The sequence below is a fragment of the Arachis ipaensis genome, chromosome B3, assembly GCF_059453495.1.
Source record: "Arachis ipaensis isolate K30076 ecotype BB chromosome B3, ASM5945349v1, whole genome shotgun sequence".
In the NCBI taxonomy this organism is placed as follows: Eukaryota; Viridiplantae; Streptophyta; class Magnoliopsida; order Fabales; family Fabaceae; genus Arachis; species Arachis ipaensis.
This window is the reverse complement of record NC_142438.1, coordinates 20,550,296-20,576,961: the sequence shown is the minus strand read 5'-3', so window position 1 is coordinate 20,576,961 and position 26,666 is coordinate 20,550,296. Positions and strand designations below refer to the sequence as shown.

The window sequence follows — 26,666 nt, the reverse complement described above, 5'->3', positions numbered from 1 at the left end:
CTCAGAATAAAATATTAACTCAGCAAGTCAATATGATTTCTCAGAATCTGACTGGAATGCAAGCTGCATCCGGCAGTACTAAAGAAGCCTCCTCTGAAGGAGAAGCTTATGACTCTGAGAATCCTGCAATGGAAGAGGTGAATTACATGGGAGAATCCTATGGAAACACCTATAATCTTTCATGGAGAAATCATCTAAATTTCTTATGGAATGATCAACAGAAGCCTCAACAAGGCTTCAATAATAATAATGGTGGGAGAAATAGGTTTGGCAATAGCAAGCCTTTTCCATCAACTTCTCAGCAACAGACAGAGAATTCTATGTAGAGCCTCTCTGACTTAGCAACCATAGTCTCTGATCTATCTAAGACCATTCTCAGTTTCATGACTGAAACAAGGTCCTCCATCAGAAATTTAGAAGCACAAGTGGGTCAGCTGAGTAAAAGAGTTACTGAAATCCCTCCTAGTACTCTCCCAAGCAATACAGAAGAGAATCCCAAAAGAGAGTGCGAGGCTATCAATATATCCAAAGTGGCCGAACTTGGAGAGAGTAAAAAGGCAGTGATTTCCAGTGACGAAAACCTTGCCGGACGTCCGCTGACCAATAAGGAGTTTCCTAATAAGGAACCAAAGGAATGTGAGACTCATACAGAGACCATAGAGATTCTACTGAACTTACTGTTGCCATTCATGAGCTCTGATGAGTATTCTTCCTCTGAAGAGGATGAAGATATTGTTAAAGAGCAAGTTGCTCGGTATCTAGGAGCAATCATGAAGTTGAATGCCAAGTTATTTGGTAATGAAACTTGGGAGGATGAACCTCCATTGCTCATCAATGAATTGAATGCCTTGGTTCAGCAGAAATTACCTCAGAAGAAATTGGATCCCGAAAGATTCTTAATACCTTGTACCATAGGCACCATGACCTTTGAGAAAGCTCTATGTGACCTGGGGTCAGGTATAAACCTCATGCCACTGTCTGTAATGGAGAAACTAGGAATCTTTGAGGTACAAGCTGCAAGAATCTCATTAGAGATGGCAGACAAATCAATGAAACAGGCTTATGGACTTGTAGAGAATGTCTTAGTGAAGGTTGAAGGCTTTTACATCCCTGCTGACTTCATAATCCTAGACACTGGGAAGGATGAGGTTGAATCCATCATCCTTGGAAGACCCTTCCTAGCCACAGCAAGGGATGTGATTGATGTGGACAGAGGAAAGTTAGTCCTTCAATTGAATGAAGACTACCTTGTGTTTAAGGCTCAAGGATCTTCTTTTGTAAACATGGAGAAGAAGCATGAAAAGCTTCATCCTATTCTCTCTATACAGAGTCAAGCAGAACCCCCACATTCAAACTCTAAGTTTGGTGTTGGAAAGTCACAATTAAGCTCTGAGTCTCTGTGAAGCTCTCTAAGAGCTCACTGTCAAGCTATTGACTTTAAAGAAGCGCTTATTGGGAGGTAACCCAATCTTATTTATCTATGTTAATTACTTTTTCATTTCATTTTTCATTGTTATTTTATGTTTTCTTTAGGTTGATTATCATGTGAAGTCATAAAAATAGCTGCAGAATTAAAGCAGAATCAAAAATAGCATAAAATACAGCACACCCTGGAGGACAAGCTTACTGGCGTTTAAACGCCAGTAAGGATAGCAGAATGGGAGTTTAACGCCCAATCTGGCAGCATTCTGGGCATTAAACGCCAGAATTGGCAGATAGACTGGCGTTTAACGCCAGAAAAGGGTGTCTGGCTGGCGTTAAACGCCATAGTTGGCAGACAGACTGGCATTTAACGCCAGAAAAGGGTGTCTGGCTGGCGTTAAATACCAGAAAGGGGCATCAGCCTGGCGTTTAATGCCAGGAAAGGCAGCAAAGTTGGCAATAAACGCCAGAAATGGCACACAGAGGGTGTTTAAATGCTAGAATGGTGCAGGGAGCAGAATTCCTTGACACCTCAGGATCTGTAGACCCCACAGGATCCCCACCTACCCCAACTCACTCTCTCTCCTCTTCACACCTTTCCATAACACTCTTCCCCAAATACCCTTGACCAATCACATCAATACCTATTCCCCAAATACCATTTACCTATCAAGTCCTACCCTCTTCTCCATAATCTCTTCACCACTCACATCCATCCACTATTCCCCAAAAACCCATCATAAAACCCCACCTACCCTACCATTCAAATTCAAAATATTTCCCTCCCAAACCCAACCCTTTCTTACACAAATTCCCTCTCTCTCTTACCCTATAAATACCTCTCCTTACCACCTTCAATTTCACACATCATAAACACTTAAACCCCCCTGGCCGAATTCAAAACACCCCTCTATCTCCTCCATTTCTTCTTCTTCTCTCCTTTCTTTCTTCTTTTGCTCGAGAAGGAGCAAACCTTTTAAGTTTGGTGTGGGAAAAAGCTATGCTTTTTGTTTTTCCATAACCATTAATGGCACCTAAGGCCAGAGAAACCTCTAGAAAAAGGAAAGGGAAGGCAGTTGCTTCCACCTCTGAGTCATGGAAGATGGAGAGATTCATCTCAAAGGTCCATCAAGACCACTTCTATGAAGTTGTGGCCAAGAAAAGGGTGATCCCCGAAGTCCCCTTCATGCTCAAAAAGAGTGAATATTCGGAGATCCGATGTGAGGTTCGGAGAAGAGGTTGGGAAGCTCTCACCAACCCCATCCAACAAGTCGGAATCTTAATGGTTCAAGAGTTCTATGCTAATGCATGGATCATTAAGAACCATAATCAAAGTATGAACCCAAACCCAAAGAATTGGCTCACAATGGTTCGAGAAAAATACTTGGATTTCAATCCGAAAACCGTGAGGTTGGCATTCAACTTGCCAATGATGCAAGGAGATCCTCATCCTTTCACTAGAAGGGTCAACTTTGATCAAAGGTTGGACCAAGTCCTCATGGACATCTGTGTGGAAGGAGCTCAATGGAAGAGAGACTCCAAAGGTAAGCCGGTTCAACTGAGAAGGCTTGACCTCAAGCCTGTGGCTAGAGGATGGTTAGAGTTCATCCAACGCTCTATCATTCCTACTAGCAACCGGTCTGAAGTTATAGTGAACCGGGCTATCATGATCCATAGTATCATGAATAGAGAGGAAGTAGAAGTTCATGAGATCATACCTCTAGAACTATACAAGGTGGCTGACAAGCCCTCCACTTGGGCAAGGTTAGCCTTCCCTCATCTCATCTGTAACCTATGCAATTCAGCCAGAATTATCATAGAGGAAGACATCCTCACTGAAGAGGACAAGCCCATCACTAAAAAGAGGATGGAGCAAACAAGAGAGGCCGCTCATGGACCTCAACAAGAGCATGAGGAAATTCCTCATCAAGAAATCCCTGAGATGCCTCAAGGGATACACTTTCCTCCACAAAGCTATTGGGAGAAAATCAACACCTCTTTAGGAGATTTGAGTTTCAACATGGAGCAACTACGGATGGAGCACCAAGAGCACTCCATTACCCTCCATGAAATCAGAGAGGACCAAAGAGCCATGAGGGAGGAGCAACAAAGGCAACGAAGAGACATAGAGGAGCTAAAGCACTCCATAGGATCTTCAAGAGGAAGAGCTAGCCGCCATCACTAAGGTGGACCTGTTCTTTAATTTTCTTGTTCTTATTTTTTCTGTTTTTGGTTTTTATGCTTTATGTTGTGTCTATATTTTTGTCTTTATTACATGATCATCAGTGTTTAAGTGTCTATGTCTTAAAGCTATGAATGTTCTATGAATCCTTCACCTTTCTTACATGAAAAATATTTTCTGAAAAAGAAAAAGAAGTACATAAATTTCGAATTCTATCTTGAAAATAGTTTAATTATTTTGATGTGGTGGCAATACTTTTTGTTTTCTGAATGAATGCTTGAACAGTGCATATTTTTTATAGTGAAGTTTATGAATGTTAAAATTGTTGGCTCTTGAAAGAATAATGAAAAAAGAGAAATATTATTGATAATCTGAAAAATCATAAAATTGATTCTTGAAGCAAGAAAAAGCAGCGAAAAACACAAAGCTTGTGAAAAAAAAGGGCAAAAAATAAAGAAAAAGAAAGAAAAAGAAAAAGCAAGCAGAAAAAGCCAATAACCCTTTAAACTAAAAGGCAAGGGTAAAAAGGATCCAAGGCTTTGAGCATTAATGGATAGGAGGGCCCAAAGGAATAAAATCCTGGCCTAAGCGGCTAAATCAAGCTGTCCCTAACCATGTGCTTGTGGCGTGAAGGTGTCAAGTGAAAAGCTTGATACTGAGCGGTTAAAGTCGTGGTCCAAAGCAAAAAGAGTGCGCTTAAGAACTCTGGGGACTCTAGCAAAGCTGAGTCACAATCTAAAAAGGTTCACCCAATTATGTGTCTGTGACATTTATGTATCCGGTGGTAATACTGGAAAACAAAATGCTTAGGGTCACGGCCAAGACTCATAAAGTAGCTGTGTTCAAGAATCAACATACTAAACTAGGAGAATCAATAACACTATCTGAATTCTGAGTTCCTATGGATGCCAATCATTCTGAACTTCAAAGGGTAAAGTGAGATGCCAAAACTGTTTAGAGGCAAAAAGCTATCAGTCCCGCTCATCTAATTAAAACTAATATTCATTGATATTTTTGAAATTTATTGTATTTTCTCTTCTTTTTATCCTATTTTATTTTTAGTTTCTTGGGGACAAGCAATAATTTAAGTTTGGTATTGTGATGAGCGGATAATTTATACGCTTTTTGGCATTGTTTTTACATAGTTTCTAGTATGTTTTAGTTACTTTTTATTATATTTTTATTAGTTTTTATGCAAAAATCACATTTCTGGACTTTACTATGAGTTTGTATATTTTTCTATAATTTCAGGTATTTTCTGGCTGAAATTGAGGGACCTGAGTAAAAGTCTGATTCAAAGGCTGAGAAAAGACCGCAGATGCTGTTGGATTCTGACCCTCCTGCACTCGAAGTGGATTTTCTGGAGCTACAGAAGCCCAATTGGCACGCTCTCAATTGCGTTGGAAAGTAGACACCTTGGACTTTCCAGAAATATATAATAGTCCATACTTTGTCCGAGATTTGATGGCCCAAACTGGCGTCTAAACGCCAGCCAGAGACCCTTTTCGGCGTAAAATGCCGGAACTAGCACCAGAACTGGAGTTAAATGCCCAAACTGGCATCCAAGTTGGCGTTTAACTCTAGAAAAGGCCTATGCACATGTAAAGCTCAATGATCAGGCCAAGCACACACCAAGTAGGCTCCAGAAGTGGATTTCTGCACTATCTGCACTTAGTTACTTATTTTCTGTAATCCTTAGTAACTAGTTTAGTATAAATAGCACTTTTTACTATTGTAATCAAAGGATCTTTGGACTTTTGGATCACTTTAGGGAGGCTGGCCATTCGACCATGCCTAGACCTTTTTCTCTTATGTATTTTTCAACGGTGGAGTTTCTACACCTCATAGATTAAGGTGTGGAGCTCTGCTGTTCTTCATGAGTTAATGCAAGTACTATTGTTTCTCTTTCAATTCACGCTTACTTCTTCTCCAAGATATACTCTCGTACTTAATTCAGTTAAGTCAAAATGAAGGGGTGACCTGTGACAATCACCCACTATCTTCGTTACTCGCTTAGCCAAGATCCGCGTGCCTGACAACCACAAGCAGTCTACATGATGTTTAACGTAATCATTGGACGACAGCCAGAGTATAATCTCTTGGGTCTCTAATCCACGGACCGAGTCCGTGAGATTAGAACCTTCGTGGTAGAGGCTAGAACCAATTGGCAGCATTCCTGAGATCTGGAAAGTCTAAACTTTATCTGTGGTATTCTGAGTAGGATCTGGGAAGGGATGACTGTGACGAGTTTCAAACTCGCGAATGTTGGGCACAGTGACAGTGTGCAAAATGATAGAGAGATCCTATTCCGACACAAGTGAGAACCGACAGATGATTAGCCGTGCGGTAGCTGTACCTGGTATTTTTCATCTGAGACGAGAAATCCGGCAGTTGATTAGCCGTGCAAAAACCGTACTTGGACTATTTTCACTGAGAGGATCATACAGCTTGCCATGGAAGGGAGCACGCATGATTGGATGAAGACAATAGGAAAGCAGAGGTTCAGAAGCAACAAAGCATCTCCAAACACTTATCTGAAACTCCCACCAAGGAATTACATAAGTATCTTTATTTTATTTTATGTTTTATTTATCTTTTAATTATCAAAACGTCATAACCATTTAAATTCGCTTGACTAAGATTTACAGGATAACCATAGCTTGCTTCAAGCCAACAATCTCTGTGGGATCGACCCTTACTCGCGTAAGATTTTATTACTTGGACGACCCAGTGCACTTGCTGGTTAGTTGAACCGGAGTTGTGAAAAGTGTGATCATAATTCCGTGCACCAGTGACAGTCCCCGAGTCTGAAAAGGCAAGATACCGAACAAGAAAGGGTAAAATCTGCACCAATGTCTTAGGAGTTTGTAACTGGGAGATGGGTTTTGTCTATGTACTCAGTGGATGGGAGGGATCGGCGTCTGATTCACGGGTACTTCGAGATGCAATAACTCATCGTAATAGCCTTAAGATACCCGACGGTAATGATGCCATCTTTGGAGTTAAGCCTATACAATTAGCTTGAGTTCATGATAGCCAACGTCTTACCTTGTTTGCATTACTTGTCTATAGGTAATTACTATTTAGTTTATACTGGTTACACAAATGGTCCGGAGTTTCTCGCACCGTATAGAGGCACTCGATATCATGTAAGAGAGTGGGCCCAAGGAGCACGTGCTCCGCGCAATTACCAAGAATATTTTAATAGGGTTCATTCTTCCGCAAGGAATATCATTGAGCGATGCTTTGGTTTGCTGAAGAAGAGGTGGTCCATCTTAAGAAGCCCTAGCTTTTACCCTCTAAAGACACAATCTCAGATAATTATTTCCTGTTGTTTGCTACAAAATTTCATTCAAAAGAGTATGAAAATGGAGCTGGAGGAGGAAGGTAGCATATTGGATGAATTTATGCCTTTTGGAGATGAAGAACAGGATGGAATGATTGATGTGGTTGAAAACACGAACAAGTGGACTCACTGGCGTGACAACATAGCAATAAAGATATATGAAGAGTGGCGTACAAGTCGTATGGAGTAGTGTTGCAAGAGTAATGTAAAAAATACCGTAATCAATTGAGTATTGTTGTAATGGCCGCATTTTAATTTGTATGACTTATTGAGATGGGAAACATTGTAATAACACATCTTCATTTGTAATGGCAACTACCTATTTGTGATCTTGTTTGCTGTTTTATTATTATTTGTAATGGCAACTACCTGTTTTATTATTTTTACTATTTGTGTTATTTTTTGCTGTTTCATTTGTAATGGTAATGACCTGTTTTATTATTTTTACTATTTGTGTTATTTTTTGCTGTTTCATTTGCAATGGCAACTACTTGTTTTATGTTAATTAATTGTAATTTAGATAATTTATGCACAGTTTTGATTATCTTAATTTTGGTAGGTAAAAATGGAGAATAAGCGCATGTGGAGTGATGAAGAGACTAACGCTTTTGTTGGCTTCATGGAGGAGTTTGTAGTAGACGGTCAGAGGGCTGATTGTGGGCAGTTTAAACCCGGAACATTCGAGAAACTGGCTCTGAATATGCTGGAGGCCTTCCCCGGTTGTACACTGACCGTGAAGCACTGCAAGAATAAGCACAAGCGGTTGAAGGAGAAGTATCAGTACGCCGCTGACATGCTTGGATGTACTGGATTCGGTTGGAACCATGAGAAACAATATGTCGAGGTTGACAACAAAGATGTCCTTGATGCATGGTTGAAGATGAGTGTGATTCATATTTTTATTGAGTTTGAGCCACTTTGCACCTCTTGAACAAGTCTAGTTGAATAATACTTTAATAATTCAATCTATGATCAATAATTATGCTAGTATTCTTCTAGTATAGAAGTTAATTACTTTGACCCCTTTTCTTTATTATGTGAAAGTGACATCAACAATCATGCTCTTATTATTGGAGTTTTAATTGAATTTGGAAAGGGTAAAAAAGAAAAGAGAAAAACGGGTTCAGGTTCAAAAGTAGGGAATAACAACTTTGATTACTCGTATTAGGTGTTATTGATTGGTGACTCTGGTGTTGGCAAGAGCAGTCTCCTTCTCTTCTTGCTTTCTCACTAACAATGGAACATGCTCTATAATCTATACAAGCCTCAGCCATTCATCTATTTTATGTCTTTTTCATAGAGGCAGAGTTTATTAACTCAACTTTCTTTCAATATATGCTCTTTTATGTATTATTCCATCTGAATTTGTGGTCCATATTTTTCCCTTCTAGTATTTTATATATATATATATATATATATTCATTGATATTAAAAGTTGCATAATCTTCTCATGTATTGTTTCAGGAGTTTCATAATATGCTTTAGTATCATTTTTCCTGTATATTATGAAATTATTCGGAATTTCATTATTGTAACTAGTTTTTCATTAGGAACTTCATCAAAAATTTGTTAAATTTGGTTTATATTTTCACAGGTACATCTAACCAAGTTCTACAGTCCTGGCAAGCCATTTCCTCTATTTCACCGGCTGGAGGGTATATTTGGGAGGGATAGAGCCACGGGAACAGCGGCAGTTAGTGGCTTTGATGCGGAAGAACAGGTTAACGAAGAGACAGAAGACACTGCAGTTAAATTTGATGAGTCTGAGATGTCTCCACATCCAGACAACGACAGAGGGCCAGCAATGCAAGGACAAGCATCACATTCTGAAGCCGGTGCAAGTGAAGGAAGCACAAGGCGATACGGGAGGAAGAGAAAACAACTTGATGTACTGGAGAGGATGACCGACAATATTCAGCAATCTTCGGCTGACTAAAGAAAGAATGCCCAACTGATAGCTGATGCCATTGTTGGTGTGAACGAGAGGTGGAAGGTTGGCGAGAAGCTCACACAGCTTGGGTTCGGTGATGACGAGGTGGTGAGAGCGATTTTGAAGTTTGCTGAGAGTCCTAATGTGTATGCACACTTCTAGGGCTTGTCAGATTCACAGATGATTGGCCTTGTGCATTCCATTATATGAAGTTGACTGTTGGTTAAGGGTATTAAGTTTGGCTTAGGGTATTAAGTTTTTCACTATGGGGTTTTAGGATTTTGTGAGATGGTTATGTTTAAGATGGTATAATGTACAAACTTATATTTGGTATGCATTTGGATAGATATTTTGGTAACGCCTTTATTTTGCTCTGTTCAGAATAGGTGTAGGTTCTTTGTACAATTTAATTGGTATTGTGGTATGGCCTTTATTTTCGTCGCTTGAGTAGGAATTGTTTACTAAGTACAATATCTATGGTCATGATCATGTTAATGACAATTATCTTAGTTTTTGGTCATCAAATAATTTGTGGTTCTCAATAATGCAGTTCTTCTTCTAGTCTTTGCTTTTGTTATTTTTTTAAGTCACAACTATATCTACTTTATTTCACACTTACCACTATCAACAACTTATGCATTTAACATTCATATCATGTGTCTCAATTATTACAGGATCACAACACCAAGAACAAGCCTTTTCAAATCATATTATGGAAGAAAAAAGCTTATTTCTCATTCACTCTTTAAATATTGGTTTAAGATGAGAATGTCATTATCTCTATTATTCAAGAAGTTGTGGTAAAATAAGATAAATAATAATTTATTTACATAAAATGGTAGTTTCTTGTTAACCTTATTAAATAAAAATTTATTCACTTTTAAAACATCAACAAATGCAGCACATGAGACAATATGTCACACTCGTTCTGAGTTGGTGTCTCTGTGGAAACTGTGCCACTCACTCTCACTCTCAACCACATTGTAAGCACCCCCTCTTTTTTGTCATTGCACTTTTGGACCCATTTTTTCTTCTTTCTTCTTGTGTTCTAACTTCTAATGCCACTCATCGTCACACCATTCTGCCTTAGCTTCATATCTATTTATTTTAATGTAACATAATGTGTATAATATGATTTCTCTTATACGGTATTTAATAACAAAAAGAAAATATAAAGTGAGAGCAGTAGTGAAGTAAAAAGGACTATAGTGACAAAGAGAAGAAGAGATGTTAAACCTGTACTCATTTTATAATTAACAATAAAAAATACTGAAACATATTCTCAATCTAGTTATTACAATTTCTCATTTGCCTATTTGAGTTCAAAGGTCATACTACAACTTACACAAAAATAAAATGACCAAGACAACACAGATTACAGAAACAAGAAGTTGAAGGAATGCTAACAATTTCAGATATACAACATCAGTATGAAGTTTTTCCACTCGTTCGCTCGTCTTCAAATTAGAATTCGGTTGACAAGAGCGATCATCTCCAACGTCAGAATGTTGAATACTTGAACCTGCCCATCTAAACCATCCACATCGCCTTGCAGGACACACATAATACTTTCTACCCGGGTTGGTCATGCTATTCGAAACTTGTAACGATGCTCTTAAACCACATTCACAAAAACGTTCTCCCGTTACGTTGCCGCTGCCGTACAAATCACTTGTAGATCTTCTACTTGTGGAAGTCATTGTTAACCAGGCTATACATTTAACAGTAAACAAAAATTATTTACCAGGTTAACAACAAATAGTAACACAAGACAAGAATGAATCAACTAGTCGAAATAAAATGCACCAATGAATCTAATCAAAACACATTTTCCAATTCAAGACATCTCCAAAGAAGAGATTCTTTGTCGTATTTAAAATCAAATGTTGGTGCCTCTAACTTTTCCAATAAATTTTCACACTCCTAATATGTTAGACAGTAGTAAAAATACATTCCCAAGAGTACTAATTTTGCTAACAAAAAAGAGTGACAACAGGAACATAATTATGATAAACAGTTCTCAAATCATCTTCTTTGATTTTCTATACATTAATCATCATAAATAAATTTAAAAAAAATAGCAATCACAGATTTACAAATTAGCAATTAACAAGCACAAATAAGCTGAAAAAAATTATATGATACACAAACAATGGAATCAGCAATCCGCAATCACACATTCCAAAATCTTTAAAAAAGATGACACAGAATTCATAAATCTGCAAATGAGGGCAAATAAGAATTCGGATATAACAACTTCAGAAATTTTTAACATTTGAAGAAGCACAAATCAGCAATTTTAAGCAAATCAGAGCAAATCTCAAATCATCCAACGAGGAATTTAAACATTCTCATCAACATGAGGACAAATCAGAAGGTGAGGGTTTCACAAATCAGAAAATGGGGTAATAAAAAATCCCTCTTGAACTTCACAAAATTAACAAGCAAATAAGGTTAATTGAAAGAACATACCAGCTCCGTTAACAGAGAAACAGCGGAGACCGAAAGCACAGCTCCGAAATGGTGGCGACGCACACCCACCAGCGTAGATACAGCAGCAGCGTCACAAACCGAGGGTGACAACTGGGGTCACGAAGATGAACCAAGGAGAACTAGAGAGGCGCCGTCGTGGTTCCGACCCTTGGAGGTGCTACCGGCGGCGGGTCAGGCTCCACGGTTCGTTCACGGCAGAGGAGAGGAGAAAGGGTAGAGGAGACGAAAAAAGGGGTTAGGGTTGGATGCTGATGAAAATGAAATTGTATTTGGGGGTTAGGGTTTATTATTAAAATTAAGAGCATTTTAGTAATTTTAAATATTTAGTCTCCATTTTTTATTTCAAACCAAATAGGATACTGAGACATAAATCAGTCTTGTACACTTTTACACCAAACACAATACTAATACTTATTTCTGTCTCTATCTCTTGGTTTCTGTCTCTCTATCTTTGTCTCTTGCATTGGTCTTTGTCTCGCAAACAAATGCTACCTAATTTAATTTGCACAAAGAATAAAATTGGAATTAATTAATTGAAATAAGGGTATTTTAGATATAAAATATTATTAAAATTTTAGTTTCTATCTCTAAAAAATTTAGTCCCATGTGTCCTCATTTTTTAAAAATGCTAAAATTTTAAAAATAAAAACAAAAATTTTAATACCAATCTTTGAATCAACAAACATAATACTAAATATTAGTCTCTCGACCTCTGTCTCAATATCTCAAAACAAAAACTACTTTAAAAACTATTCGAGTATTCGAGAGTCGAGACTTTGCTCATGGGCGTGTAGTTATGCCACACCACGATGCCAAATACACGCCAGCAAAGCAAACAAAACCAAATCTTGAACCACGTGTCATACATCTCTCTTCATCCACATACCTTAGCACAACCACCGACAACAGGCGCATAACGCAGCCTTATGTTATTCTACACCATTTGCATGCCCGATCGATATCATACTTTCTCAAATAATAATGATAGATACACTAAAATTAATTATTAATAAAAAATATATATTAAAATTAAATTAAATAATATTTATATATAAATATGTTGATCATTAATTTTGATAATAATTTTAATATATATAAAATAAAAAATAAATCAATCAAATTAAAGTCCACCAAATAATTTGGAACTATTTCTCCAATCCTGTTATTCTAGTCCTCACGTTATAAACTGTGTATCAATTAAAAATTCGTTCATACAAATCGTGCTTCAACATGAAACTTTCTTAATGTATTATAAAATAATTTAATTTTGAGATTATAAAATATTTTATATAATAATTTAATTATATTTATTTTTTTTAAATGATTACGGTCAATATAAAAAAACGTATTATTACTGATATAATATTACGTCGTATAAAACTGTTTTATATTAATAATAAAATTCTAATAAAAATTACAAAAATATAAAAATAAAATTCTCTTATTTGGAAGAAGAACACATGAATGAAACGAAAGTACGAAACCATGAAGGATTCAAAGTTCGTTGGAGTTTTGGACACCATACAACAACACATTCACATAACAACCACAGTTTAGTCAACATCAATAATCTTTTCATTTTGCGCCAAGTAATTACCAAATGCAGCAGCAATTATGCATAATGCTGTCATCAATGTGTCAAATTCAAATATCTATAATATAATTAATTAATTAATTAAAATAATATTAATTAAGACCTAAGTTTGATAACATTTCTATAGATACGGTGACGCACTATCGTTATCTATCTTCCCGCAACGCAACTAAGATTTAGAACTAATATATTTCCTATCTAGAATCTAGATAATACTGTTGATGACCTCTCTCCCCAGACACGAAACACTATTAAAAACCAGGCATATATAAAATTAATTAGCTTTATACAACAACTTTCGTATTTTATTATTTGCAAAGCGTCCCCACTCAAAATAAAATTGGTTTTTTTAATTCCAGTGAAGAGAAGAAAAAAAATGTTCAATACTTGGATATACATGTTCTCTGGACGCCAAACAAGGAGACAATGCAAATATTATATAAGTTATTATAACATTTTATTATATTTGTACTATTCAGTTTTCATCATTACGTATTGCTAATTACGCTCTGATCTTATGCTTAGATAGGGGAAAAAGCGCTCTTATGTAACCCTTTAATAGAGCATAAGTGATTTATTAACCACATTTTTTCGACCAACATCAATTATTTTTTTGTTAAATTATAGATTCTAAATCATAACTCTTTAATTTTAAATTTTAAATTATAAATTCTAAAATTAATTAATATTAATTAACTAAAATTAATTCCTTATATTTTCTCTTAATTAAATATGTTATACAGGTGTAATATATACAGTAGTAAATATATACATAAGTGTAAAATTTTAGAGTAATATTATATAAGTAACAATTTTTTCTTTGTCAATATTTGACCAATAAATATATTTTAATATTAAATTTTAAATTTTAAATTTTAATAATATAAAAATAAATTATTAACTCAAAATATTAGCTAATATTAATAAAAAATATTTGACATCTAATATTTTTCAAAAAATAATATAAACAATTAATTTTTACTTAGTCAATATTAGCTAACTATAGAGTTTAGATTTATATATACATTAGAATTTAGAGTTAAGAATTTATGATTTAAGATGTAAAATTTAATAAAAATTATTTTTAACCAAATTAACTAATATATATTAATTGAAAAAAAAATCAATTTTTAATATTACTCTTCATAAAATTTAGAAGGTGTAGACATTTACATGAAAATTAACAATCATCACAATTCACAAACTCTTACAAGACAAAAATTTATATAAAAATGGATTACCATCATAAATTTTTATAGACTTTAGCGGTTTATATATTAAAAAATATTTGTTTTAAAAGCTATATTTCATACTAAAATTCAAAAAATAAAATTCAACATAAATTTAAATACGTTAAATTTTATATTTTAATATAAACTTTACCTAAATGACTAATTTTATAGTTTGTTTTTAGTGTAACTTAGGATAGTTGATCTTATTATAATCTATATAAATGCTTTAAATACCACATATATATATGGCAATAAGTTACTGGACAAGGTGGCTCCTCTAGATGATTCTGTTTTCCTATGCATAAAAAGAAGGCCTTCCATGTGTAACTCAAGCACAAGGACTTCACTAGTAGCAAGCAATGCAAATAATAAGCAAATTAAATATTAATTAATGCAACATAAATGTCGAGCTTTTGAAGAAAGAAATTACTAAAATATAGTGATTGACTTGTAAATTCTACAGTGTTAGATGGAAAGTTGATGAACTTTTGCACCTGATTTTCAATGACTTTTTGAATACATAGCAAGGATCAGATTAAGATTAAGATTAAGCTGAAGCAAAAATCGCTTAGCTTGCTTGCTAAAAATGATCAAAACGAAAAGGTGGCGCTGACTTCACTCGTGGAACGAGGTAACAACACTTGTACCTAATATATAAGCTGTGTCTAACTTCTATTAAAGGATCCTCACCAAGGAAAAGTTGACACGTGGCCAACATGAAAACATCCACCAAGAAAAAACACGGTTATACAGGATTTGTTAATTAGATAGCATGGAGATATAATTTTGGGATTTAATTATATATAATATTATTAGAAAAAAATATTTTTAATAGTATTGTGAAAGAGCTTAACATGTAATATGATAGTTGAAAAAGGAGTAATTGAAAGGAGGAATGTTAAAAGAAAATCAAAATTTATTATTTTTAATTTTAAAAATATAAAATAAAATATATTATTAGATTATTAGACTAAATAAATTAAGTTAATGATTAAATAATGACAAAAATAATAAATTATAATAAATTAATAATTTTTTAACATTTCTCAATTAATAATACTATATATAACGAAAATGTGATTCATCAGCGGTAATCTATTTAGGTTTCTTAATCAAAAAGTGTGGATTTCATTGTTAGAAGTTTATTGTAATTTAAACTTCTATTGTGGTCTAATTGTAATTATTTATAAATTATTAATGACTTAATCTCATCAGTTAATGCAAATGTTTGATGGATGCATTAGATTTAAAGGTAATAACACATATAAAAATAGTCTTCTCTCTGTCTTTATATACAAATATTTTTACAGTTTTTATTCACTGAAAATTGTCTGATAAACATCTGCAAGAGAGAAAAGGGAGAGAAACCAGTCTTAAAGTCCAACTCTATTATAATCAAAACTCATTATGACAACTAATCCAAGTATAAAAATCACAACTTTTAATATTCTAATTAATGATGTCCACGATTGTTTCTGATTAATTATTTATAATTGAATTTTAATTAAGTGAGTTTCAAATTTCATGACATCAAAACTGCATATTTGTGGTTGTTTATATTCTATATGTTTTCTTCTGAATATTTTAATTTGACCATAAATTATACTCATGTATGAATTTAATCTTGAGTTTATGTTTAGTGTTGATGACAATTATGAAATTATTTTGAGTACGTAATGTACTCTAATTTTATGAAAAATCTATAAATATTTTATTTATAGTATTAAGTTTATTTTAACTATTTACTACTTGTGTACACCAAAATTAACAAGTTATAACGTAAAATGACAGTATAGTTAATAATGTATTAATTAATTTTAGAATTATATTTACCCAAAGAAAAATCTCTTCTATTATTAATAGACTTGGAAGAGAAAATTTATTATTCTTGAGTCAAATATATATATTGTCCAAAGATGGTATATGTATTTAGTAGAGAATTTTAATCTTCAAGTGTGATAAATATGACATTTATTTTGTATGTTAGTATATTATAGAGTTTTATCCAAAAGTGAACTATAATATGCTTTGTTATGTTCTGTAATCTGAGTAGATGATAAAATTAAAATTAATATGAACATTGTAGGATTAAATGACAGGTATTTCAATTCATTCGCAAGTTTAGTTTTCTTGACTTGTCACTTTTGGAAGAGAAACTCATTGTCACTGATAATAATGAGATGAGGATGAAAAGTATGCACCTAAGATATGGGAACGTTCTAACAGATTAAGATTAAGCCTTATGTTTATGCAAATGACTACTGCAAGCAATATTAAAACTATTCTTCCTCAAACAGAAAGTGCTAAAGAATATCTTGCATTTGTGGAAGACTGCTTCCGTTCTGATAAGTCACTCGCTAGTACATTAATGACACAGCTCATGACCATGAAGTTTGATGGGTCTAAGAGCATCCAAGAGCATACTATTGAGATGACTAATATTGCTGCATAATTAAAAGTTCAGTTGACAGTTGATGACTCTTTTATGATGCAGTTCATTCTAAACTCACTATCTTCTGAGTATGGAGCTTTTCAAATTAACTATAATGTCATGAAGAAAAAATAGGACATTAATGAATTGATTGGAAAGCTCATACAAAAAAAAATATTTATACGTAATATGTCATATTTAATATTTATAAAAAATTTTAAAGTATTTAAAATATAAAAAGTATTCATAATAAAATATAATAAATTTAAAATATCTAATAATTATGTTAATAATAAAAAAATAATTTATATATTGAATTATGTTTTAACAGGTCAGGTAGGCTTGACAAGCCAATAAGGCTAATTAATGAGCCTGACCCTGACCTATTAACATATTAAGGCTTTTATAAAGGCTTTGGCCTGTGCCTATTTTATAACAGGCCAGGCCAGGCCAGACCAAATACATGTCAGGCTGTAGGCTCCTGACAGGCCGCCTGGCCTATTTCCATCCCTACTTACGATCCAAACCACAAGCCAAAGTAAGATGTTCCTCTACATGGGAAACCATGTGAAAGCACCAATTAAAGGAATATGAACTTATCGTTTGGTGTTGGATACAAACTTTCATTTAGATTTATCCAAGACTTTTTATGTACCTTCAACGTTTAGGAATTTAATTTCTGTTTCAAAGTTGGACAATTGTAGTTTTATTTGAATGGTTGTTTTAATTTATTTAAAAATTCTAATATTATTGGTTATGGTGTTTTAATTGATGGCTTAAATAGATTAAAATTTCTTGACCAATTTTCTGAATCCATGCTTATTGAGTACCAGAATGACGTAGTTAGGCCAAATACGCTTAAAGAAAGTTATGCATTCTTGGGGCATAAACACTTGGGTCACATATCCAAGGAAAGAATGGAAATATTAGTAAAGAATGAGATTTTACAAAATCTAAATTTTACTGATCTTGGTTTATGTGTGGATTGTATTAAGGAAAAACAAACCAAACAAAATAAGAAAGGTGCCACAAGAAGTAGTCAGCTTCTTGAAATAATGCACACTAATGTATGTGGACCTTTTGATGCTCTATCTATTGGTGGAGAAAAATATTTCATCACTTTTATTGATAATTTTTCACGTTATGAATATGTCTGTTTGCTTAAAAAAAGTCTCAAGCAGTTGATGCTATTGAGATTTATATTAAAGAAGTTGAAAGACAATTAGACAAAAAAGTAAAAATTGTTAGGTCAGATAAAGGTGGTGAATATTATGGAAAACATAATAAAACAGGACAATGTCCTGATCCATTTGTAAAACTTCTAGAAAGACATGGCATATATGCACAATACACAATGCCATATACACCGCAATAAAATGGTGTGGCAGAAAGGCGTAATCGAACGTTAATAGATATGGTTAGAAGTATGATGAGCAATTCTTCTTTACCCAAATTCTTGTGGATGTCTGCATTAAAGACGGCCATGTATTTGCTAAATAGGATTTCTAGTAAAGCTGTTCCAAAGACTCCTTTTGAGTTATGGACTAATAGAAAACCTAGTTTACGGTATTTATATGTTTGGGGTTGTCCAACAGAAGCAAGAATATTTAATTCACAAAAAAAGAAATTAAATTCTCGAACAGTGAGTAGTTATTTTATTGGCTATCCAGAGAAGTCTAAAGGGTATATTTTTTATTGTCCAAACCATAGTCCAAGAATTATAGAAACTGGTAATGCCAAATTCTTTGAAAATGGTGAAGTTAGTGGGAGTGAAAATCATCAAGGTGTAGAAATAAAAGAAATTAAAGTTAATGTTCTTATATATGTTAATGTTCCTTTATCCACACATACTCAAAGAGTTGTTCCAATTATTGTTGAACACATTAGTAGTGATGAACAAGATTTGAATGATAATGATCCCAATAAAAAAACTAACTCACAAATATCAAAAATAAATGAGTCTCTAAAAGTATCATTGAGGAGATCTCAAAAAGAAAGAAAGTTAGCTATTTTAAGCTATTATGAGACTTATTTACAAGAAGAAGATATTGGAATATCTAAAGATCCAGATTCATTTACACAAGCCATAAATAGTGATGATTTAGAAAAATGGATTAATGCCATGAAAGAAGAGTTAAAATTCATGGAAGATAACAAAGTTTGAAATATTATTGCATTGCCAGAAGGTGCTAAATGTATTGGTTGCAAATGGGTCTTTAAAGTTAAGCGAGACTCAAAAGGCAATGTTAAATGATATAAAGCTAGACTTGTTGCTAAGGGATTTACTCAAAAGATTGGTGTTGATTATAAAGAAACATTTTCATTTGTTTCTAAAAAAGATTCATTGCGTATTATTATCGCACTTGTGGCTCATTATGACTTAGAGCTACATTAAATGGATGTAAAAACTGCCTTTTTGAATGATAATTTTGATGAAGAAGTTTATATAGATCAACTTGAAGGTTTTCCAATTGAAGAAAAATGTCGTATGGTGTGTAAACTTAAGAAATCAATATATGGACTGAAACAAGCCTCACGACAATGGTATATTAAGTTTAATAATATCATTCTTTCTTTCGATTTTAAAAAAAATATTGTTGATATATGCATATACCAGAAGGTCAGTGGGAGTAAGTTCATCTTTCTAGTCTTATATATTGATGATATTTTGCTTGCAACAAATAATTTGGGAATGTTGCGTGAGACTAAAGAATATCTTTCTAGAAATTTTGAAATGAAAGATATGGGAGAGGCATCCTATGTGATAGGAATTAAAATTTTTCGTGATAAATCACAAAGATTGTTAGGATTGTCTCAGAACGCCTATATAAATAAGGTTCTAAAGAGGTTCAATATGAAAAAGTGTTCCGCAAGAATTGCACCAATTCAAAAAGGGGACAAATTTAGTCTTATGCAATACCTAAAAAATGATATAGAATGGAAGTGAATGGAAGGAATTTCATATAATTCTGTAGTGGGAAGTCTTATGTATGTACAAACTTGCACAATACTAGACATTAGCTTTGCAGTAAGAATACTAGGAAGGTATCAAAGTAATCCTGGAATGGATCATTGAAAAGTTGCAAAGAATGTTTTAAGGTATCTTCAAGGTACAAAGAATTATATGCTCATCCGCTAATACTAATGTTTGATGGACGCATTAGATTTAAAGGTAATAACACATATAAAGATGGTCCTCTCTCTGCCTCTATACACGATGTTTTTACAGTTTTTGCTCACTGAATAATACTAAAAATTGTCATTCTGATAAACGTCTGCAAGAGAGAAAAGAGAGAAAAATTAATCTTAAAATTTAATTCTACTATAATAAAAACTCATTATAATAACTAATCTAAATATAAAAATCACAACTTTTAAGATCCTAATTAATACTTCCACTAAATCAAGTTTACATTAGTTTCCTACCTTTTGATGGAGTGCATTTTGTAGGCTAATGTATAACACTTATATAGTTAGAGGTTGGAATAGCGAAAGGAGTCATCATATCCGAGGAAATCGAAGAAAAAGGAGTAAATGAAATTTGGTCCTTATACTCCATTCATTTCCAAATAAATAAAATGTTCATTTTAGAATTTGATTTTTTTTAAATGAATATTCACTTAAAAAAACTATATATGCAACACCAATTATTGATTATCACTAATAACTCCATGAATAATAAATATAATCTTGTACAATTAGTTTGGTTCATTATTTACAATTAAGATATTTTTAATCATTTTTTAAATTTCACTTGTAACTAATATTTGCCACTTATTTAAAATTTAATTTACTATCAAATTGCAGTTTGAAATGAAATATATATAAGGAATTAATTTTTAATTAACTAATATTAAATTATTTTTTAATTCTCAACTTTTGAAAATTTTAAAATTTAAGATTTAAATTTTGAAATTTAAAATAAAAAAAATTAAAAATTAATTAATTATAACTGAAAAAATTATCTCTTTAATTAAACTCTTTTAAATTTTTTCTAAGGAGAAATAATAACCGATTCATTAGACAGAGACACCAAGTAACGAAAGGGTATATAAAGTCTTAAGGCGGCATAGATCTGAACCTTGATAGAAGTGACACATGTGAAAGTCAAAACAAGGAAAATGAAAGCCTACAATAAAGTGAATAAACTAAGCAATATATATAGTGATTTATAGTAAAAAGAACGAAAATGTTTGAGACAATGGCTAAGCTTAGTTTAGATAAGGGGGTCACGGCCTCTCCAACTTTTTATAAGAAATTTAGTAGTATTTTTTTAAAAGATAAAAAATAATTCAATTGACTTAAATACTTTACTATGACTTAAAGTATCTAATAAGTTCAATAAACAACACTCTCTCTATTTTTAAGTTCAAATATAAAAAATTAGATATTTTTATTTATTTAATTTAATATTATTTTATATTTTATTATTTATTTAATTTAATTTTTTATATGATAAAAAATAATAAAATATTCAATCAGTATTAATATTATTATATTTGTATAAATTGATAAAAAAAAATTCAATAAATATTATAAATTTTAATATTTGTCCTTCTAACTTCTTCTTTACATATTTTACAGGATATATAAAATAATAATGAAAAATCAAAGAATTGATACATTTTTTAAGAGGAAGACTAATATTTAAGAAGGAGAACATATAACTTTTACAATATCAACACATGTAGATAGTTCTTCTACTTTAATGAATCAAGAAGAAAGTGAAATATAACCTTCAAAAGTTCAAAAAGTTACATCTGATGACTTTAACCTTAACTTTTGGAACGAAATCTTGAAAAATGACTTTAAATTTGGTAATATCAACCAAATCAGAGAAATAAGATTAGACGAGTTTATCTTAAATGGGATCCATATCAAAAATATTTTGACAATTATTTTCTATCTAGCCCCCCAAAATTTTGTTTCAAGTTCCGCCACTGGTTTGAGCGATAGTAAAAACTAACTAAAAACAGTTTAAAATTATTTTATTTTATATTATTTTATTAATTATTTTTAAAATAAATACATAATATTAGATATAATAAACATATAATTTTAAATGATATATATAATTATAAATATTAAATTAAATTAAATAATTTTAAATTATTTTCTCTAACAGCATTGCTCTAGAACGAAAGTGAAAGAGAAAAGAGAAAGAGACCAAAGACAATAGAGTATTCCAAATGTTGATAAGGGGACTTAACTACCGTACCGTCCATTATTCCCACAATACATTAAAACAAACAAAGGTCAAACTCAAGTGTTCAAACCTCCATGCATTTTCTCATCACAGGTTTTACAATAAGAAAAAGTCAGCTCCCTTTTCATGTCCTTTTCCCTTTTAAATGTTAAAAACCCCGCCATATATATTTGCTTCTAATAATGTCACGTGCTTCATGGCTGTAAAGAAATTGCAACATCTACCTAGTGGGGTATATATATATATGTGTGTGTGTCTGTACTCTGTACATCTATTCCTGTACGAAATATACTCATATATGGCTTTCTACAAAAATAGAATTAATCATGACAATGCAAATTAAAATTTAGGTTTGATTTGTAAGTGAAATCCTTAAATTTAATTTGGTATTATTCTTATACAAATAAAAGTAATTATTTATTTTGTTTCATACTTTTGTCTATATATCAACCCAGGCATGTGTAATATAATATAGGATGTTAGCTAGTATATTAACAAATTTTATATTGACTTCAGTATATAAAAGTAAAAAATTCAACAAAAAATAGTTAGGCTTAATCTCATTTGATCATCATCACCACACCATTTATATATACATTTTTGTGTTGGGTAGAGATCCCAATTAATTTATACAATTATATATAAAATTAAACGTGAAAATGATGATTGCATAATGGTGCATAAAAATAAATGATCAATAATGTTGCATTATTGTTATTGTTGAATAATGTTGATAATATATAAATGAATAAGAATGCTGGGTGAGAATCTCGTTTAGGCAAATGCCATGTATAGATATACTGTTTATATGCATTGCATTCGTATACAAAATTATGTGTACCATGGTTGTAGAGACATGTGGCATACGGGCGGCACCAAATCATTTTGACTTACAACCCATTTTATGCTATAAAAACGCACTACATAGATCTTCTCATGCATTATTACAACCATAACCAAAATACTTCCAAACTTTTGGAACCTTTTAGCTACTTGCCCTTTTGGCTTTTATTAGGAATTAAATCACATCATATATCGATTGATATATACTTGTTTAGGAAAGAAAAATGGGAAGAGTTCCTTGTTGTGACAAGAATGGTCTCAAGAAGGGTCCATGGACCCCGGAGGAAGATCTTAAACTTACCAACTACATTCAGACTCATGGCCCAGGAAATTGGCGCACCCTTCCCAAGAATGCTGGTATATATATATATACATGTCCTTAATTCCCTTCTCATTTATCAACACCACCTTCTTTTTAAACTTATTACAATGGTGTTTCTTATACGTAACATTTAAGAGTTTGAATTGGTTCATTATTTACAGGCCTTCAAAGATGTGGCAAGAGTTGTCGCCTAAGATGGACAAATTACCTGAGACCCGATATCAAGAGGGGAAGATTCTCTTTTGAAGAAGAGGAGGCTATTATTCAGTTGCATAGTGTATTGGGAAACAAGTAAGTCTATGATTTTCCTCTTTACTATTTCCTAAAGCAAGTTTCCATGTTCAGAAGCAGTATAATACTTATTCAAAGATAAAATACTACTCCAAAGTCCAAAGGTTACTTAATTAGCTAGGGTTCTTGCCCAATACTCATATTAACCCTAATTATTTCTATTCTCTCTCACTATTTTATCTTCCAATATTAGGCAAGAATCCTAATTATCTCCTAAACATAGGGAATCGTCACAATTATCGTTGCAATATTAGTATCGTAATTGCACTTGCAAGTCAATTTAAAATTGAACAAGTATAGAAAATCAAATTTTAATGAATTATTTTTATTATAAAATTGTTTTTTTAACCTTGATTTCTTTTGGAGATTTAGAATTTAAGATTAAAATTTAGAATTTAAAATTCAAAATAATTAGTTAATATTGACCCCCAAAAAAAATGGATTTTAGTTGAATTTTTTAAAATTTTAGTAAAATATTTAATTTATTAATCACGTTTATAAAAGATCAAATAGTATATATATAAGATACGTGAATCATATAAATATTAAAAAAAATGGAGATAGGTATTCACACAAAATAAATGAGTCCACACTATATTTCAATGTTAGGGGAGGGGGAGGGGGTAGAAGAAGAGAAACAACATTTTTCTACAAATTAGGTAGTACAAGTTTATACGGTAAAAACTCAAATCAGTTAATCATATAAAGTTAATAGTTAATTTCATTTAAAATTGATAATTGAGAGTCATTAAATAATAATTTAATAAAATCTATTAAATTATTTAACGACTTTTAACTATCAACTTCACATGAAATTAATAAAATGAGTTTCCATCCATTTATATATCATTATATATTTCAATTCCATTATGTATGTAGACAGTACACCCTTTATATATGATATGCTAACCTATGTATGTTTTTTTGTTTTTTGGATGGCATGTGTAGATGGTCGGCAATAGCAGCAAGACTTCCAGGAAGAACTGACAACGAAATCAAGAACTATTGGAACACTCACATTAGGAAGAGGCTACTTCGGATGGGAATTGACCCAATTACCCATGCCCCACGCCTTGATCACCTTCTTGATGTGTCCTCCATTCTAAGGACACTCATTGCAAACCCTTCTTCTCTTCTGAGTCTCCAAGCCCTATTAACTCACCCTCAACCCTTTTTATTCAACCCTGAATTGCTTAAGCTATTAGCAGCTGCTACTACAACTCCTTCAACTCTTATGTCCACAAAAAATGACCAAAATAACCCTGATTTTGCATCGTCATCCTCATCTTCGTCGCAGAATATTAATAACAATAATAATGATATTCTACAACAAATCCTTGGTGGGAAGCTCAATCAGTTAGTTGCACCAAAAGAAGAGTTTGTTACTCATGGTCATTTTGAGACACCAATTTCAACAATTCAATGTAATGTGGAGGGCTTAATGGAAAATAATAATAATAATTTTAATGTTTTGCAACAAGATCAAGTTGGTTTCATAGGGAACCAGGATTTGGACAATAATAATATTGCAAACCAAAATAGTTTTGGTTATGATTCGGTGCTGTCAAGTCCAAATCAGATGAATTCATCATCCACCTATGTGAATAGCAGTGCGGAGGAAGAAAGCTATTGCAGTGAATTATTCAAGTTTCAGATTCCAGACACTCTGGATATTAGTGATTTTATGTAAATTAATGTTATATATTATAACTTCATTTAGCTATATATGAAATCTGTACCTCTTTGGCCTTTGGGGGTATCTACATACCAATACTTTGTTTGTTTGTTTGTTAGTTTTTTTTTTTTAATTTTGGGCCATCCAAAGTTTTTGTATGTTTTTGTTGATAAAAGAAATTATTTGTACTTTTCTTACTTTTGAAGATTTTCTCTCTAGCTTGCTTTTGAGTACTTGAATTTTAGTTTCATTCTTACATTTCCAAATTAAAATAAGAATAAAACTTTGCATCAAAACAAAATACTTAACTAAATTTAACCAAATTGTTATAATAATTTTTTAATGGGAGTCACTCGGATAAAGACGTTGAAAACGTCTTTTTATAAAGATATTTTTTAATAATTAAAATTTAACACATATAATCGATTAAATTGTGTTATTTTTGTCAAAATTAGGCTAGACAAATTGATTTAACCGAAAAAATGGTAAATCAAATCTTAAACTAGCCTAAATTAATATTATTTTTTTTATAAAAAATTACTACAATATCCTTATTATAGAGAATGATTAAAATACTCTTATTTTATATATATATATATATATATATATATATATATATATATATATATATATATATATATATATTAAATTCTAAATCCTAACTCTACCATAGAAAAATAAAAGACTAAAATTTAGGATTCTCAAAATTAATATATATAATAGAAGTATTTTAGTCATTTTATATAATAGGGTATTGTAGTCATTTTCTATAAAAAAATAATATTAATTTAGATCAGTTCAAGATTTGATTCACCATTTTTCGGTCAGATTAATTTGTTTAGTCTAATTTTGACAAAAATAACACGATTTAATTAATTATATGTGTTAAATTTTAATTATTAAAAAACATCTTTATAAAAAGACATTTTCAGCGTCTTTATCTGAGTGGCTCCTTTTTTTAATTCACGCGCTTCATTCTCCTTCTCTTTCTCCTTCTCCTTCTCCTTCCCCATTTTCTTCTCTTTCTCCTTCTCTATTTCCTCTTCCTCCCCTCCTCCTCCTTCAATGTTGCGTCTTCTTCTTCTTCTTCTTCGTTATCGTCATCAGCAATAATACTAATTTGCGAACGTCTTTATTAGTTCTAATTTTCTCAGCTGCCATTATTAAATAATTTTGGTTCATTTCTTAATTTATTTCGGTTTATTTGTGTGTTAATTGAGGTTCACTTGATGCTGCTGATAAGTATTAACCAAATTTTTTTATTCCTTAAGTAATTTCAGTTTATTTCTTAGTTTAATTGAGATTCATTTGGATCTAAAAATGAACTCGATATGTTTTTGTTAATGATTGAGTCTTTTTTTAAGCAAAAAAGAATAAACTTATTTATTATCACTTTATTCAATTGTATTAGATTTCATTCCATTCCATTCAATTTGTCTTGAAAGCTATTCCAACCATTGGGACAAATTATTCATCGACAACACACCTAGGCTGTAAATGAACCGAAAATATTATTAAAGCCAAATCATTGTATAATGCCAAATAAATTGAATATTTGTCCATTCTATAAATTCGAATTCAGAAACATCTGCGTCTAGAATGAACTGAAAATATTATCAAAGTAAAACCATTGCATAATCCTAAATGAACCGAACATTTGTCCATTATATAAATTCAAATTCAGAAACGCTTGTGTCTA

General features: G+C 32.1%; 2 protein-coding genes across 2 annotated transcripts; one reads left to right on the top strand and one right to left on the bottom strand.

Moving 5' to 3' along the window:
• Positions 1-10,110: 10,110 nt before the first annotated feature.
• On the bottom strand, positions 10,111-10,580 carry LOC107632659 (uncharacterized). Its single transcript, XM_016336329.1, has 2 exons — positions 10,260-10,580; positions 10,111-10,116 (listed from the first exon to the last, which is right to left on the bottom strand). The coding sequence occupies exons 1-2, from the start codon at positions 10,578-10,580 to the stop codon at positions 10,111-10,113; spliced, it is 327 nt and encodes a 108-aa protein (XP_016191815.1).
• A 12,295-nt stretch (positions 10,581-22,875) lies between these two features.
• Positions 22,876-25,087, top strand: LOC107632660 (transcription factor MYB102-like). Its single transcript, XM_016336330.3, has 3 exons — positions 22,876-23,036; positions 23,163-23,292; positions 24,241-25,087. Exons 1-3 carry the CDS (start codon positions 22,904-22,906, stop codon positions 24,980-24,982), a joined length of 1,005 nt encoding a protein of 334 aa, XP_016191816.1. The 5' UTR covers positions 22,876-22,903; the 3' UTR covers positions 24,983-25,087.
• Positions 25,088-26,666: the final 1,579 nt, after the last annotated feature.